This window comes from Neolamprologus multifasciatus, chromosome 1 (assembly GCF_963576455.1).
Source record: "Neolamprologus multifasciatus chromosome 1, fNeoMul1.2, whole genome shotgun sequence".
Classification (NCBI taxonomy): Eukaryota; Metazoa; Chordata; class Actinopteri; order Cichliformes; family Cichlidae; genus Neolamprologus; species Neolamprologus multifasciatus.
Genome location: NC_140439.1, coordinates 4,586,572 through 4,604,358, shown reverse-complemented (window position 1 = coordinate 4,604,358; position 17,787 = coordinate 4,586,572). Strand labels below are relative to the sequence as shown.

Here is a 17,787-nt window from a genome sequence, read left to right as displayed (position 1 = left end):
GACTCGTTTGAATTAGGATTCATGTGGATTTGCTGGGATAAAAACACTATCTGTGCCCAAGGAAAGGAAAGTGGTCAAGATTTATAGAAGTTTGAGCTCCAGAGTGGAAGCCCAGGATCTGGTGTAAAGACCCACCCTCGAACAACACCAGGCCTGAGAAGGCTAACAATCCTGGAATCCTGGATTCCAGACCGGAGTTGTGTCCTCAGCCAGTAGTCTGACTTGGAAGGGAAAAAATAAACATTGTGTACACCAGTGGTTCCCAAACTTTTTTTGCTGGGCCCCCCTTGTTTTACAAGAAAAATGTTCGCGCCCCCCCTCGCGCGCGCGCGCACGCAAGAACACATTCTCCAACCACACACACCCATATTTTGCTCCATTGCGGTTTATTTCACACCTCAAACATTTAGTAAACAATTAAGCAAATACAAGTAATCTGCAGGTAGCAAGAAAATAAACTAATAAAGTCTTTTATGCTACGTCGGCACCTACACGGGTAGTTTTGAAAACGCAGCTGTTTCGTCCACGCGTAAACGGCGTTTCGAATCACCGAGAACGGAGATTTTTTAAAACTCCTTTTTTGCGTTTATGTGTGGACGAGGAATACAGAGTTCGTCATGCAATGTCAAAGGTATGTGCCTTTTTCACGTCACGCTGTGGCCACGTTATTGTTTACATGAGATGAATTGCAGAATGGCAGATAGAGACTAAATACTGTTAATCTGACTATCTGCAGGTTTTACACGCTTACATATACACGCAGTTACTGTCCCTCCATTTAGAAAGGCAGAGGCGTCACGGTGTAATTATTTTACATGTAGTTGTTTTTTTTCCCTGTGTAATAATATTCAACATTGCTATCAATACATTTTTCAAAAAATCCCTCTGCAAAATGGGTTCAAAAACATAAACAACTGTTGGATCCTGTTTGTCCTGATTTGAACCGGGGGAACAAATCGTGGCAGGATCAGCCTGATATTATTTGTATCCCGCTGTAACTTTACTGTATAAAGATCTCCAAAATGTCAGGAGTAGTTAGTCATTACAACAAGTGTTTGAACTACAAATCAAGAATGTGGGATCCTGTTTGTCCGTGATTTAAACAGCCCAGCGCTGCTCCCGACAAAGGGAAAACCAATCCTGCAGGGAGACCGACCTCGGCACTTGTGCAGGTGAAATCAAAGGGAAGATGTGCTTCACCATATTTTCTAGTCTTTGGCTTAGAATGAAGTTTGTTTGGAAACATATTCAGCGATGCTTCATCTCCTGCTTTGCGTTTGTGTGGGCGCCCCATGCTAGCAGTGTCCAAGCGTTGTTTTTGTTTTTTGTTTTTTCCCTTTTCATGCCGCGCCCCCCCTGCAATGGCTCTGCGCCCCCCCTAGGGGGCGGGCCCCACACTTTGGGAACGTCTGGTGTACACCATTGCAGTGTGAGTGTGTTGATTTCTCACTGGTCAGTATTGGAGCTTACTACGTTCTTGTATGGAGGCAATGTTGAGCTGTACGTAACACAAGGACGTTCTACTTTTGTGTCCAGGTGTAGACCAACATCCTGTATCCTTCTCCTGAGACTGTGCCTGGAGAGACAGCAAGGTGTCACTGGGTATCACCTCATGATATCACTAGTGATGATGACCCAATCCAAATACAGAAGTAGTGAGAAAACTGTCAGAAAATAAGAGGATGGGAAAAATGTGTCGTTTTGCCCCTCTAGTGCGCCTGCTGTTAACCTCATTAACACCAAAGCACCTGAAACTGATTAATAACTCCCTCTGGATCTAAATCCAGTGTGCAAAGGTTTTAAACTCTGAATATGTTAAGTGTGTTATTGGGGACTTTAATATTACGCTTTGTTTCTACAAATCTATGAGAAAATAACTGTTAAAACGTCCTTTTAACAGGAAGATCCCTCTGGCAGAACTGGGATGGTCAGCCATGTGTTGCAACTGGCTGGGAATGAGGGGAGTAGACAAAACAAAACTGAGAAAGAAAACCAGAGATTAATAATAATTAACAATTTAACGTGACGCGGAATATAAACTAGACTCCAAATTCCTCACAGTGTTACTGGAGTCTAAAATTATTCCATCCAGAGTAATTATCTGGTTAGACACATTGTTTCTAAGACAGGACGAGTACGAGTGCTTCTGTTTATCTAAATTCAGAAGCAGGGAATAAGCAGTCATCCAGGTCTTTACATCTAGGAATGTATCTCAGTTTAACTAAATGATGTGCTGGGTATCATCTGCAAATGTGTGCTGTGCACTCTAATAATCCTGCAGAATGAAAGCATAATGTAAACAGAACTGGTCCTAGCACAGGACCCTGTGGAACTACGTCATTAACGGCAGTCTGTGAAGAAGACTCTACGTTTACGTAAAAAAATTGTGCTCTACTTGATCTGCAGATGATCAGTTAATTGTTTCATAACTACCCTCTGAAGAATTTTTGGATAGTAGCTTAAATAGTCTATTTAAATATTAGCACTATTGAAAGTAGCTGTACGTAATGACATGTTTGTCAGATGGTTACAAATAATTTCTCCAATGGTTGAAATTTATTTGAAGAAATTTGTCAAGTCATCACTAGTTATGGTTAAAGGAATACTCAGCTCAACACAGCTCTGACTCTTTGTCAGCCTGGCTGCAGTGCTGAGAAGAAACCAACTTCAATCAATGATGAACACTAAGGCTACGTTCACACTGCAGGCGAAAGCGCATCAAATCCGATTTTTTTGACCCTTTGCGACCCATATCCGATCATGGTGTGACAGTGTGAACGGCACAAATCTGATATTTTCAAATCCGATCTGGGTCACTTTCGTATGTGGTCCTGAATCAGATACATATCTGATGTTTCAGATACCGACTGCTGTTTGATGGTCAAGTCGTATTAAATCTGTCTTTTACGTCACTGACACAAGACAGACGCCAATTATCAGTGCTGGAGAAGACATCGTGAACGCCTCCTGGCCATCCGGTGTAGATGTCGGTGAAACTGTTGGGAAGACAACGTTGGAGAAACGTGAACATTTTATTTGTACTGTATAATCTGCAGATTCTGACAGAAATCTGCAACTATCCTTTGAAGCAGCGCTCCTCTAAAACAGCAATAATAATAATAATGGATTGGATTTATATAGCGCTTTTCAAGGCACCCTAAGCACTTTACAATTCCACTATTCATTCACTCTCACATTCACACACTGGTGGAGGCAGCTACAGTTGTAGCCACAGCTGCCCTGGGGCAGACTGACAGAAGCGAGGCTGCCATATCGCACCATCGGCCCCTCTGGCCAACACCAGTAGGCGGTAGGTGAAGTGTCTTGCCCAAGGACACAACGACCAGGACAGAGAGCCCGGGAATCGAACCGGCGACCTTCCAGTTACAGATACGTTTCCTAACCCCCTGAGCCACGGTCGCCCGTGGATCATTATCATTATTAGATTATTTACATTATTATGTAAATAACAAAATAACTTAAAGCAAAAATTGGGAAACGTAAAGTCCGAAGTCTTTATATTAAGGCCATCAGTCAAACAATACTGTTGGTCTGGGTCTAAACAGAGCGCGTTGTGTGCGACGTCTTCTTTTGCACATGCGGCCGCTTTGAGCGTTCACACTAGAGCGCGTTTGCTGTCACATTTTATTTGTAGTGTGAACGAGCAGACAAAAAAAATCAGATTGATCAAAAAATCGGAATTGAGCTTTAAGACCTGCAGTGTGAACGTAGCCTTAGACGTCCTCGCTTCACAGAGGGCTTTTTCTTATATAGTGGAGCAAACTCTTTTAAATCAGTGAGATGCAATTTTCTCTCCAGTTTTCAGGTTGTCTGCTTCAAAGTGTGCCATTGTGGATTTAACCAGGGAGTCAAGAACTTCTGATTCAAGACTATTTTCAGAGGAGACACAGTATCCAGAGTCATAAACAGTGAGGAGAGAAAACTATTAACAAGTTAATCGACCTCTGTGGGATTAGAGTTTAGGTAACTGCTCTGAACTGTTGCTAAATGACACTGAAGACGATAACTGTGGAGGAATTACATCCTTAAACTTCGTTACAACAATTTCAGAAATCCTTTACTGTAATAAAACAGATGCTGTTTAATTTAATATTCACCTGAACAGAACAGGAAACAATAGCCCTATATTGTAATTGTACATGTACAACGAAATTATGAGTGCTAGACGCCAACTCTGCAGGAATAAAATGTAAACAGCAACAGTTTACAGTTAAGATGAATATATACAAGAGAAAGGCACAAAATAAAAAAGGCACACATAGAAAACAAAATGCTTGGAAGTAGAGCAAATGGTCTAATATAGAGTCAATGTGTAAGTATAGTGCAGAGTAATGAGGGTTACTCAAATTGACCCACCACAGGTGGGCTTTCAGCGGATAGTGTTTGTTAATAGTCTGAATGGCCCAGAGGAAGAAGCTGTTTGTGAGTCTGGAGTTGGGAGACCTGACTGACCTGAGGCGCAGACCAGAGGGCGGTGGGTCAAACAGGTTTTGGGCGGGGAGCGAAGGGTCACCTGTGATGGTGGTGATGGTTATCGGGCAATGGGCTCCAGGGGTGGCAAATGACAGCCAATGATTTTTACCCTCTGCGCAGCCTTCCCTTTTTTAGTAGTGGACCCTGCGTACCAAATATCCAGGCAGCAGGAGAGCATGCTTTCCACCGAGGTGCGGTAGAAGACCAGGAGAACTTCCAGTCCAAGTTATTGTGGTGGTAGTGCAGCCGCTGCTGGGCCTTATTTACCCGAGCGTTGGTGCTGTGGGTCCAGCTGAGATCGGTGGAGTTTATTGTAAATTTAAATGTTATTAAAAATCATCAGAGAAAAAAGGAGTCTGTGTGTCAGAGGGGTCAGAGTTTGATTGACTCTTCTTAGCTGCCTCATAGCATTACGCTTTCAGACAGCACAACGGTATCTTTATCATAAGCAACAACCACCCTGCTTCAAAGCGGCATCTACGCTGTTTCTCATAAACCTAACTGGAATAGACTCCATGCTGACCTCCTGTTTTTACCAGTCTGTTTTGCATGCTTGGAACTGGACTGTTTTTACTGTAAAGATGTTAATGTAGAGGAGGCTCTACTTTACAATCCCTTGATACCAAGTATGATGCTCAGCACTGTTAGTGTTCAGAGGTTCCTCATAAATGCTGTCCTAACAAAGCTGGCGGGGCTGAGAACCAGAGATGGGCAGTAACGCTGCCCATACAAGTAATCTGATTACTTTTTTCAAGTAATGAGTAAAGTAAGTAACGAGTAAAGTAAGGGATTACTATTGCAAAAACGGTAATTAGATTACCGTTACTTTCCCGTAGGAACGCTGCGTTACTGCGTTACTAAAACCGTGATTTTTTTGCGAGAATGTCTCATGACAGTGACGTAAGCGAGTGCGACGTTCGTGACAACAGCTGTGTGCAGATCAACAATGGATCATATATCGAGTGCAGAGAGAGTATGAGCGTGCAGCGTTTAAAGCGTGGAAGTACTGACCTTACTTTGAGTTTGATTCCATAAAAAGTGACAAAAACATTAGTGTCTGTTGTGCGTGGGAAGAAAACTTCTTTTTACAGCGAAAAACCCCTAAACTTCCAAACAAGCACCGAGTAGCTACGACGTAATGGGAAACTCACAGAGAAACTCGCGGATTCTTCCACTGACCGCTGCACACCTGCACCAGGGTAAACCTCCGCCTACCCCACTCCTGCTTTACAGGTGAAAATAGAGCAACAGGACCTCTAGTCTTTGACTTTATTTATTTTCTGCTGTGTTTCACTTGCATCTATTTGAAAGACTGAGTGTAAACACACAAAAAAAATATTTTATTTTATGTGCTGGAATGTGCAGAAAATAGGTTTAAATATTAAACTAATTTCTTCCAGTCAGAGAATGTTGCAGATAATTAAATTTTTACTTGATGCATAAAGTTAAAAGATTAAAACTAATAAAACAAGTTTTAAAAAGAGACTTTTCCATTTGATTACATTTTGTATGATGATTATGCAGAAAAAGTAGAATTGGGCTGAAAGATCTATCACTTTATCACCTATTCAGGTTGTAAATCGTGTTTTTAAAAAGTAACTAAGTAACTAAGTAATTAGTTACTTTTGAAAATAAGCAATCAGTAAAGTAATGGGATTATTTTCTGGGGGAGTAATCAGTATTTAGTTACTGATTACTTTTTTCAAGTAACTTGACCAACACTGCTGAGGACAGCAGGCCGGTGTAAAACAGCTGCCAAGCTGGCTTAGGAGGCTGGAGTGAGATCTCTGTGCCTTCAGGAGAAGCTGGTGGAAGAGGTCATGGGTGGTCTCTCCGGACTCTTAAGGGCTGCACTGGGCACTCACTCTGCAGGTAACAAACCAATTTCATCTGACAGTTGGACGTCCCTGTACAAGCTTCCCATAGAGAAACACAGTGTGGCTCTCCAGTGGAGAGTGGGGCATGGGGTCATGGCTATGAATGAACACGTGGAACATAAAGATCCAAGAACGGGGAGCCACAGTCTTTTCTGTCGGACCAAGGAAACACTGCAGCGCCGGTGGCTTGGCTGTCCCAGACCTGCTGGCCTCTTGTCTTTGCTGTGACAGCGGCTTCCTGGGCTTGGGATTGTTTTAGAGGAGGGTCTCTTTATCCTGGGTCCAAAGTCCTCTGTGGTGCAGCGTTGAAAGGTTTGCTTGATTCATTTTTTAATAGGTCAAGCTAAGATGAGTACATGGCTCACAAGGAGGAACAAAATGAAGGATCAGTTAATTCTGAAATTATGTTCAAGGGGATAGTAGGTGCACGTTTAAAAGCAGAATTAGTTTATTATAAAATGGTGTCTGACACTGAAGAGTTTGTCTCTGTTTGGGGAATCAGTGGAGTTTTGTGTAAAGTAACTGGAAATGATTTAGTTTTACATTTCTGTGAAAATCAAACGGACACCATTTGTTTTGTCTTCATGTGTGTTTATTGTATTTTGGTTGGGTTTTGTAAAGATGTTAATTTGACATTCATCTTCAGTCATGGTTGTAGTTAGGGATGGGTACCGGTATCCAGTGCCATGATGGCACCGGTTCTGACATAAACGGTAGTAACCAGACCGAAAAGCAGCGCACATTTCGGTGCTTTTTTTTCCTGAGCTGTGATACACTTTAGATTCTAGCCAATCATTTTACGTTTCCGAGGATAGGACGTTTCACAGCAAAAGATGCAAACTCAGCAGCTGCAACAAGTGCTTTAAGCTGATACTGTGATACTGTCAAAGGAGGTAACACCTCAAATCTGATGAAACACCTGGCGACGCATAGTGTTTTTTTTAAAAGCCGAGAAATGCGCCGTATTTGATAGCTTGCTGCGAGACCTCACACCGAGCACATCTACTGCGGGTGTGGTGCCTGTTATCGACCCGGAGTTAGCAACATCCCCCAAAAACCCGAAGAGGAGAGTCCTGGCCCCTAGCCCTGCCAGTGTAGCAGGAATGATGAGGATGATGATGCAGCAGCAGCCGTTCTTCTCTGCGTGAGTAGCTTAATGTTGTTCGTGTGTAATTTATGTTGAGTAGGCTAACCACGTTATTACATTAATGCATGTAAGGTGAACTAGCAAACATCATCATAGCTACATGCAGCTGTCTTCTTGTTTGATGGCAGATACTCCCTTCACCCTGGACAAAAAGGCTAAAATGACCAAAGAAAAAGTGGAAAACAGTTAAACATGAGAGGTTTTTGGACAAAGTTTGTTTTTTCCATTGTTTAAGCTGCTTCCAGCCAAGAGTGATACCATATATGCCCCATAGCTGCAGAAAAGGCTAACATTGTTATCTTTTTACAAAAAAACAGCTGAACATGAGAGGTTTTTGGACCAATTTTGTGTTCTCCATTCTTTAAGCACCGGTTTGAGCACCGTTTAAGCACCGGCACCGTTTCAAAAGTACCGGTTTGGCACCGGTATCGGATAAAACCTAAACGATACCCATCCCTAGTTGTAGTATAAGCATCGATATAATAAAAGGTGTGTCAAAGGTCTCCTCTCAACACTTATGTATTAAATGATAGAAAAACAGCTCATGGAACAGACTCCAATGAAACTGGTGATACAGACGATACAGAATATGAATCGCCTCGATGTGACTGTTTGATTTGGTTCTTGCCTCTGTGAGCTGACAATAACAGACAGCATCCAAACAGGACACACAGAGGTAAGATCTCTTATAAGGATAATAAGGGTTTCATCTTAAGCATTACTATAACTCACTCAGTGTAATTGGAAAGACATTATTGGACAACCACATCATTGGAGCAAGTGTAGGTCTCACAGCTTTATACACAGTGGCACAGCTTTGGGTCCATCTAGTAAGTTTACGCCCACTTTATTTATGAAACGCAGCGTCCAACCACTGACCAAAATGCTGGACTGACTTCATGGACAAATGCTAATTTACTTTGTACAACTGGCAATTAGCATTGATAATTCAGAGCACACCAAAGCTTTCTAAATATGATTAGAAGGCAAACTAAACTTCACCTAAACTTACTCATCAAAATGGGAACAAGAGCTGCTTAATAAAACGGAGCATACATCTGCACTAGTTACAGACAAACCAACATAAGAGATTTTAAATATTACTGCATGCAAACCTTTAAGGTGCTCTCACTGTTCCATATAGGCAGAAACTCCACATACTTTTGTACCATCCTGACACTCGTGCTCTCTTTGTCGTACATCATACGAGTTGCACCTGCATTAGCCTTTCTGCAGAGTCAACAGCACCAGTTGTTAGAGGATGTCCTACGCCTTCTCTGTGCATCTTCTGCACACACTGGCTGTAAATACCCTCTCCTCAACCAGGTGGAAGTTGGTAATTATTTAACCTGTCTTCAGGTTAAATAATACTAGGAACCTCATTTACATGTGCAATTCTTTCTGAGGAAATCCTTTTGATTTCTTGCCGTTAGAGCCTCTGAGCCTGTGCTTCTTTCTTATGAATAGACCTATGGCTGATGCAATGCACTTACACTTAAAAGTTCTGACAGATGTGGAGGATGTTAATTAGGCAAGTTTTAGTGAATAGTTGCATGCTCTGATCAAAGACATTATGTTTCTCTTAAGACTGTGGAAGAGAATGGGTGGTGGTGAAAACTGAATTTCACACTATGCTGTCCACGTGTTGTATCATCCGCTAATGTAATGTAATGTACTGTAATGTAATGTAATGTAATGTAATGTACTGTAATGTAATGTAATGTAATATAATGTACTGTAATGTAATGTAATGTACTGTAATGTAATGTAATGTAATATAATGTAATATAATATAATATACAGTTTTGATTGTAAAACAAAGAGTAAATGTTTGAAAATACAAAATAAAAAATGCTGTTTTCTTGCAATCTCTGTGCAGAGTATTCCAAAAATGAGAAACACATGAATTGTGGCTCTTTAATAGAAAATAAATGATCTTCTCAAATATATATTGATTTGTGTGCAATTACATTGTCCAACAAACTGAGGCATTCTCATGAACTGAGAATTAATCAATTAAAAACACACAATGGTAGGGTTGCAGACGGCAAATGGTAGAACGAGCAGCTTAGAGAAGAATCAATACAGTTACAATACAGTTAGGCAAGAAACAAGGCAACTGGCTCATCCTTTTCTGTGGGCTCCCTCTAGCTTGTAGATAGTTTGAAGATAATAGTTTGTTTTAAAAATACTCAGTGTTAATACTAATTCTCATAATCTATATTTGGCAAGTTTAGAGTGAGACAAAACAAAAAGAACCAATAAAATTCCAATAACTGAACTGGGGGAAAGGAACGTGTTGGTGTGAAGCCACAGAACTGTTTTGCACTTACTATGTATCCTGGTGCACAGATACAAGCTCCAGTGATGCCATCACAGTAGGCTCCATTAGCACAAACACACAGCTCTCTGCAGCCCTCGCCGTAGTAACCTGGTGGGCAGGTCTCGTCACAGTAAAGCCCGGTCCATCCCGCAGCACAGGTGCACTCTCCTGACAGAGGGTGACAGCTGAAAGCAGGAAGATTAGAAGGTTTTTTTGCAGTGTGTATATTGTTCTGTAGTTCTCCCATTTTGACCACCCTCAACACAAAGTTACTTTTATAGAAGGTTTAGTGGGAAAAGCAGAAATATGTGAAACAAAATATCAACTTTAACTAGATACAGTAATTCAAACATTCTATTCTACTGAAGTGTTGTACAGTAAGACAGCCTGAGCAATTATCCAGTACCTGAGTGTGTTTGTGTGTATGCAGGGGCAGTATTTGTCACAGATGAGTCCATACAGGCCAGTGGGACAGAAACGATCCTGACAGCTAGGCCCCTTGAAGCCTTCGTTACACAGGCAGGCACCGTTGATGTGGTAGCATTTGGCTCTGTTCTGGCAGTCACACTTGTGAGCACACTGTGGCCCATAAGTGCCAACTGGGCATTCATCCTGGCATCTGGTTGGATTAAAAAACATGGAGGAGTTATTTTCCAACATTGTAAGCCTCTCTTCTAAAGGTGCCTGGGATTTTTCTTTTTACAAGTTCGAGTGAAAGAAACAGTCATTACTGCAGCATTTGGGACTTCTATTACTTCTAATCAACTTTGTTACCTGGAAAGACAAAATTCAGAGATAATAAATCGAGTTGGAATACAATCCTTGAGTAAACTCCCCGTTTTTCTGCACAATATTGAGTTGTATTTGGGAAAAGGTGACCATAGCTGTTTACACAACATCCCCTTGGTTCCTGGTAGGAAAATAACCTGGGACCAGAATAAGAACCAAAATCTTTTCAGTGTAATTCTGCAAAGAAAGCTGTTTTTTTATTGCACTGAATTTCATCACAAATCATTATTTCCATTATTATTAATCTGAGTCGTGTATTGTTAAATGATGTGCTCTCTGTACATTTTGAAAAAAATAATTGTCTAAAGATAACACATTACACCACAGTTGTGAAGAAAAACACTGGATTGTCGACCTTTTGAACTATTTTTATTCTGCCTCACTCAGCAAACCTCCACAATAACAAATTAGTTTAAAAACTTCACAAAAACCAAAACACAAAGGTCTAGAACAGCGGTCCCCAACCCCCGGGCCTCGGACCGGTCCGTGAGTCGTTTGGTACCGGGCCGCGAGAGTTGAGGCTCAGGTGTGAAATGTATAGTTTTCAGGGGTTTTATCGGTTTTCAACGTTATTTTGTTATCGTTTTTATCGTTTACTTGGTTTTCCTGGGTCTTTTCACGTGTGTTATGAATAAATCTTCTTTTGTTGGTACCGGTACTAGTTTTATTTTGTTGTATTTATCCGCGACACCTTAAAGGCCGGTCTGTGAAAATATTGTCGGGCATAAACCGGTCCGTGGTGCAAAAATGGTTTGGGACCGCTGGTCTAGAATGACCAAATTTGTATCACTACTCTTTAGCCAACACATCGCTGTATGACTCAGAATGGATCAAATCAAGCTTGTTAGACGGCCCATGGCTGAACCTAAAACAAGCTCTCTGTGGACAAGTAAAGATCTCTGATTTTAAGTCTAGCCCACAAAAATGATTTACCCCAGTAAACTGAACTCAAATGTCTACATGGGCAACAAAATATTTAAAAAATGGTTATCAAACACATATACAATGTGTAAAATTGGTGATTCCATTTCCCATAAAACTGCAAAACGGGAGCAAGATCTTTCCATCAACCCATATCAAAACATCTGATCCTAATACAACAACTTACAACATGCAAAACTCTCCATAGAACACAATATATAGGACAAAGGATGTTCCAAATGGGCCTCACACACTCAAACATATGCACACACTGCAAACACCCACTGAAAACTATGTGCACGCTGTATGGTCTTGTACGCCTACTCAGAGAACTGTCGGAGGATATGTGAAGACCTTTCCACACGGTTTAGTTGCCATTTTTGTTGTAAAACAAAGGGGGGCCTAGCAAAAAAAGTTTGGGAACCACTGCTTTAAACAAACAAAACGCCAGCACCCACTGAGTGTTTACTTTTAAGCAACATGAATATGTTTCAGTTATAGCTGTCATCAGTGCAAGTGAACAGTTGTATTCCGTGATTTGAAGAGCCCAGCGCTGCTCCTGACGCAGTGAAAACCAATCCTGCAGGGAGACCTACCTCTGCACTTGTGCAGGTGAAACCAATATTTTCACCATATTTTTAGTCTTTGTCTTAGAATGAAGTTGGTTTGGAAACATATTCAGCGATGCTTCATCTCCTGCTTTGCGTTTCTGTGGGCGCCTGTGCTAGCAGTGTCCAAGCGTTTTGTTTTTTTCCCCCCTCTTCATACCGCGCCCCCCCTGCAATGGCTCTGCGCCCCCCCTAGGGGGCGGGCCCCACACTTTGGGAAGGTCTGGTTTAAAGGATGGATAAGGGTATAAGATATAGAGTTAAGCACACAGCTTTTTGTATAATATCAAAATGGATCAAGTCGAACACGCGGTCTCAGATGTTAGCACTACAACTCTGCTTTAAAGTCTCAACTTTCAATAAATGATTACTGTATGTGATTATGGCAGGGAAAACTCTTCTTATGATTCTCAAGGTTTATAAAAGTATGTCTGCTTTTATAGACCTTGAGAAAGGAAGTGAACTCCAGTTGCTCTTAATGGTTAACTTTCATGTTTTTCACGTTCTTCAGTGTGTAATTGAATAGGAGTACGTTACAAGCAACTAGTAAAAAGTTTGGACAAAACATCAAGTATCTCGGAATTTAAAATAATGGTGCACAAACCCTTGTGGGGGGAAAAAGCCAGATATTCTAACTATGACACACTGTTGAAGGTAAGAACACTTTAAACAGTATTTAAATAGATTTGCAGACTCACTCTTTTAGCAGTTTTTATATGTATGAAGCTACAAGTATTGCAGTCTGAATACGACACCCCTGTAATAAAGCCTCCCTGCAGTCTGTTTTAGAGAGTTGTTAATTAAACCAAAAACCTTATATTTAATAACTATAAATATACTCTATGGCCCTTTCTCAATATGCGTACTTGTGCGTACTTGCGTTCTCGTGTACTCGTGATACGTCATCAGTCGGAGACCAAGTACTGTTCCAATACGAAGTACGCATCAAGCCGAGAACGCGAAAAAGTCCCGGATGTGTTCTCGCTCCGCCCGTTTTATCGAGCATGCATCGGTGGTGACTTGTGTGGACTTGGTACAGCTAAATATCCCAGAATGCATTTCGTCCAAAACTCAAACGCGGCAATGGCGGACGAGCGGGGCTAAAAACTTTTAAATATTACCCTTTCTGGGTCACAAAATAAACTTTTAAGTTCTTTTCAAGCGAGAATGTAGCTGTGTAAACTTCGAATATCTGCTCAGTTTATCAAGATATCATATATTTCCAAACGCGCTCCGACGTTTTCAGAGACGTCTGTGACCCGCCAGCTCCACAGCAGACAGCGAGGTCGAGGATTATTACAGCCGGCGAGAACAGCGGACTCCCGGCACATCGTTTACAACCCCCCCGCGGTCTTTTCACTACTCAGGTTAAACAAACCCCAGTAGCTGTCTATTGTATTGAGTGTCCACTAAAATAAAAATAAAAGCGTTCTAACATCTCACCTGCTTGTTTTTATTAAGGTATGTACACGTATGTACATGTACACTATTTTTATTAATAGAGATTTCACTACTGAGGTTAAACATGATATATAAGTCACTTAGATCACTTCTAAATGTTAATGTTTGGTTTATTTCAGTGTTTTATTTGTTCCTGAGTAAACCGGTTTGGCTGTGATTAAAGTTAAGCTTCATAACATATTACTCACAGTTAAATTAAGAGGGGACGGCAGTAAAAACTCCGGATCTGTGACATCATCAAGTACGCTGGTGTACCAATTGTACAAATCGCGAGTCCGTGCTCGCGTACTTGAGAATTGAGAAAGGGCCCAAATATTTATATTTATTTACTCTATAACTATAAATATGAACACATGACTTTCTAGCAGGACGGCTGTACAGTATTAGAGACAGACCACATAACCTGCTAGCTAAAGATGGCGTGCTTTCATGTTCGTGCTTTCATGTGTTCAGTGCTTTGTCTCAGTTTTGCAGAGAAGTGTCGATAAATATCCAAGAATGACAGCAGATGCTCAGCTACTGTAGTCTCGAGAAAAGGCACAACTTGGTACATCGATGGAAACCCCAAATTGATTTGTCCAAACTAAGTTTTAATATTTTATACATTTAAAGTTCAAATTTATACATTTGCACTGCAGTTTTATATTTTTAAACCTGTATTTGTGCAATGACTCTGAGCTAGAAAAAGAACACTTAAAAGTCCAGTGTTTCCTCTGCAGGTTTGTAGGGTTTCCTTTGAATCATTTGCTAAATACTAACATTCACAAACTACAGGATGCAGCTTTCAAATGAGGTGCCATACAATAGTGTTGGCATCGCAGTTTTTCTGCAAAATTCTACAAAAAAGGTCGAATGTTAATGCAACAAAAATAACAATGCCAGAATACTCACTATACCCTGAGTTATAACTTAAGCAAAGAATTGTCAGTCTGGCTTTTACTAATATAAATGAAACCTGAATGGCAGTTCTCTCAAAGAGAGTGTTCAGAGCTCCAACATCAGAGTCACTCCCACCATACGAAGGTCAACAAACTTCATCATAAGACCCTGAGTTGTGCGCTCAAGGTGAATCTTTCAAAGTAACTGAACGGACTCTAATAAGAGTGACCTGTATAGAAAATTCTATAAGCCGAGTCAAGGCTGAATTTAGGCCTGCTGCATCATTCTTAACACGTCCACAAGTTGAAACCATTAAGAAACAGACAAATCACTCGATTAAAATGGCTCAGTGAGGATTTCTGTTTAGTGTCACGTTTAAATCATGCCGACTTCCTCAGGACTGTTATCTTGGCTAATTCCATTAGAACGTGGAACGGCTGGGAGAGAACTCAATCTAGGAATTATTCCATGTAGGCTAATTCACCTGTCTGGGGCCTAAATGAATGGAGGTAATTTGGCTCAATTGAGAGTAATGACAGAGAGGCTGAGAGGGAAAGAAAGATGGACAGGGCGGAAGCGGGAGAGAAAGGATAATTAAAGCAGAAATAACGAGTGGGAACGATTCAGAGCTGACCAACGGCAGGGTGCAAAAAGTCTGTTTCAAATAACAGACTCAGAAATTATGACGCTAATAAAGAAGAAAACTATTCAAAATGACTTGTTGTTCAAATGTGCCTCCTGTGGTGATTGTGCTTGAACAAAAGTGGAAAAGTGTAGCAGTCTGAGTGGATAAAGGCAGAAATTGCACAAGTATTTTCTAATTTACACTATGTGGAGTAATTTCTTACCACTGACTTCATTTGTTTATATCAGTATTATTTTGCCCTCACTTGGACAGCACAGAAACAAAAATCACGCAGTAGACGCCTGATAACTGATGTGCAATTAGAAATCATTGTGTGTGTTTGCAACTTGTTGCCTTTTGTTCATTTATTTTTAAAGGCCACTACAGGTTTCTTGGCAGGGCATCATTGTAAGGTCTCTACGTTCCACTGTAAAGCACCTTTGGGTGACTCATGTTGTGATTTGGTGCTATATACTGTAAATAAAACTGAATTGAACCCACAGTCTATTTTGGATGTTATGAATCAGTGTGGTTTTGAAACTAAAACTGCAGCAATAAACATCAGTTTAGTGCAGGCAGCTCGTTCTGTCACTGTGAATACTGATAGTGTTTTCAGGCTCTGACACAGAGTTTTACTTTTGGTTTGGGAACAGCTGATGGAAGAGCAAGGATTGTTTTGGTTATGATTTCTAAGGAAAAAGTAAACGTGGCAAAAATGGCTGAGAAATAAAACAGTCTTGATAATTATCACAAAGGAGTTCTCTAATAATAATGATGAAAGCAGCATGATGGGAAGCCAGCCCTGCTCTTAGTTTCACACCCTTACACTGCACCTCTCACTTTGTAAAAGACAAAAATATATATACAGAGTTGCACAAGTGATGACTTATGCAGTGAGGTAACCATGGGAACTGGCTGCTAAACTTTGATCATTTTGGTCCTCTGTAAAACAAGCTGACTAACTTTTAAAAGGTTGTTAAAATCATATGTAAAAACATTTATTTCAGGATGTTTCTACCAGAAGTGTTCTACGATCTATTAATCATTGGGTGCACTATAGTTTTACACACACTGCAAAAACACCATCTCAACTGCAGATCATGGTGGATGCAACATCTTCTGAGGCTGGAACGATATATTCCATACAGAAAATACAGGATTAGCTAAGTCAGAGAACCTGAATAGGGCTGTTCATTTCATTAACCCACCTGGGTTGGCTGGAAGACTGTTTACTTAGCCTGGCAGGGCGAAGGACACTGTCTCAGCTGAACTCTGGACACGCACACACATACATATACTGATACTGATAAGCACTCACCGACACATCACCCTCCCCACCCCGGATCCAACGCCACCTCCAACGCTTACCTCCCCTCTGATGTGGACATCGGGTCAGTTGGAGGCGCAGTCGAAGATTGCAGCGGTCCCAGATCAGATGTACACACTGGAACTCTTTCCCATGTTGCTGTCTGTGTTTATTGTGCTATGGTGTGTTGATATCTGTGCATTCCTGTGTTATCCTTCTGTGTTACACATTTCGATGTTTTTTTCCTCGCTACCTAGCCTGACCTGTCTCCCCAATGTGATGTTTGTGTATTGTATGTACGGTCGGCAAGGTCTGTCATCTCGGTTGTGGGCAAAAGACCTGCAACTGACAAATAAAGGCTATCTCATCATCTCAATTCCCTTTTGAAGGTAAAATGTTCCAAAATTCTTGTTCATTTCTTTTGCAAGTATCAAAAGCAGCAAAAGAAAATGCTAAGTGGAGTTTGCTGTTGGTAAATATGAACTAAGTAGGTTCCCATTTGTGCTCCAAAATTGTCTCATCCTATGAATACCACCCCACAGGGAGGTCATCCATACCATCTTTCTCTGGGAAAATGTTATCCTCCATACATTCAAACATCCATCTTCTGTTGTTTATCCAGGTCCAGATCATGTGGGCAGCAGTCTCAGCAGAGACTTCTCAGCGTTCCTTTGCTGGCCACCTCCTCCATTTTCCAGATGTGACTTCTCCAGCATATCCTGGGTCTGGCCTGGGGCTTTCTCCCAGTTTCCCCCATGCCTGAACCACCTCAGCTGGCTCCTTTTGATGTGGAGGAGTAGTAGCTCAACAAGCCCCTCCCAAATACCAAGCTCCCTATTCTATCTCTATGGCCATATGCAGTCTAGCCTGCATAGGAAATTTCAGCCACCACCCGTTATTCATCTCTCTCTTCACTGGTATAGCATTTGTCCCACTGCTGTCACTCCAATCCTTCAGATCCCCACTCCTTCACTCATGAAGAAGACCCCAACATATTTAAACTCCTCCACTTGCTATGCACTCCAGCGCATTGCTATGGACAGAATCGGTAAGAAAGGCCAGCCCCGGCAGAATCCAACACCCACCAAGAACTAGTCTTACTTATTACCAGCAATTTCGTAATGGTTGTACAGGAAACGGCTAGGCCACAAAAACGGACCTAACACCTCTTTGGTATTTGATCAAACTTTAAAAAACACATGTAGACTGACTGGACAAATTCCCAATTAACCTCTAATATCCACAATCAGGAACATTGCGGTCCAACTAACAGGCTTATTCTCCTCTTCAGCTCCCTGGCATATCCAACCTGATGGTTTCCACCATCTGCTTCAGGTTTTTTTTGTCATGACCACTC

General features: G+C 41.3%; 1 protein-coding gene across 4 annotated transcripts in view; it reads right to left on the bottom strand.

Moving 5' to 3' along the window:
* LOC146525160 (multiple epidermal growth factor-like domains protein 11) overlaps positions 1–17,787 on the bottom strand; it is a 289,529-nt gene that overhangs the window by 65,726 nt on the left and 206,016 nt on the right. For all 4 annotated transcript variants that reach the window (XM_085154285.1, XM_085154203.1, XM_085154371.1 and 1 more), the window contains exons 10-11: positions 10,248–10,460; positions 9,852–10,026 (exon numbers count right to left, since the gene is read on the bottom strand). In XM_085154285.1, coding sequence (XP_085010411.1) covers positions 9,852–10,026; positions 10,248–10,460 — 388 coding nt within the window. The remainder of the gene's footprint in view (positions 1–9,851; positions 10,027–10,247; positions 10,461–17,787) is intronic.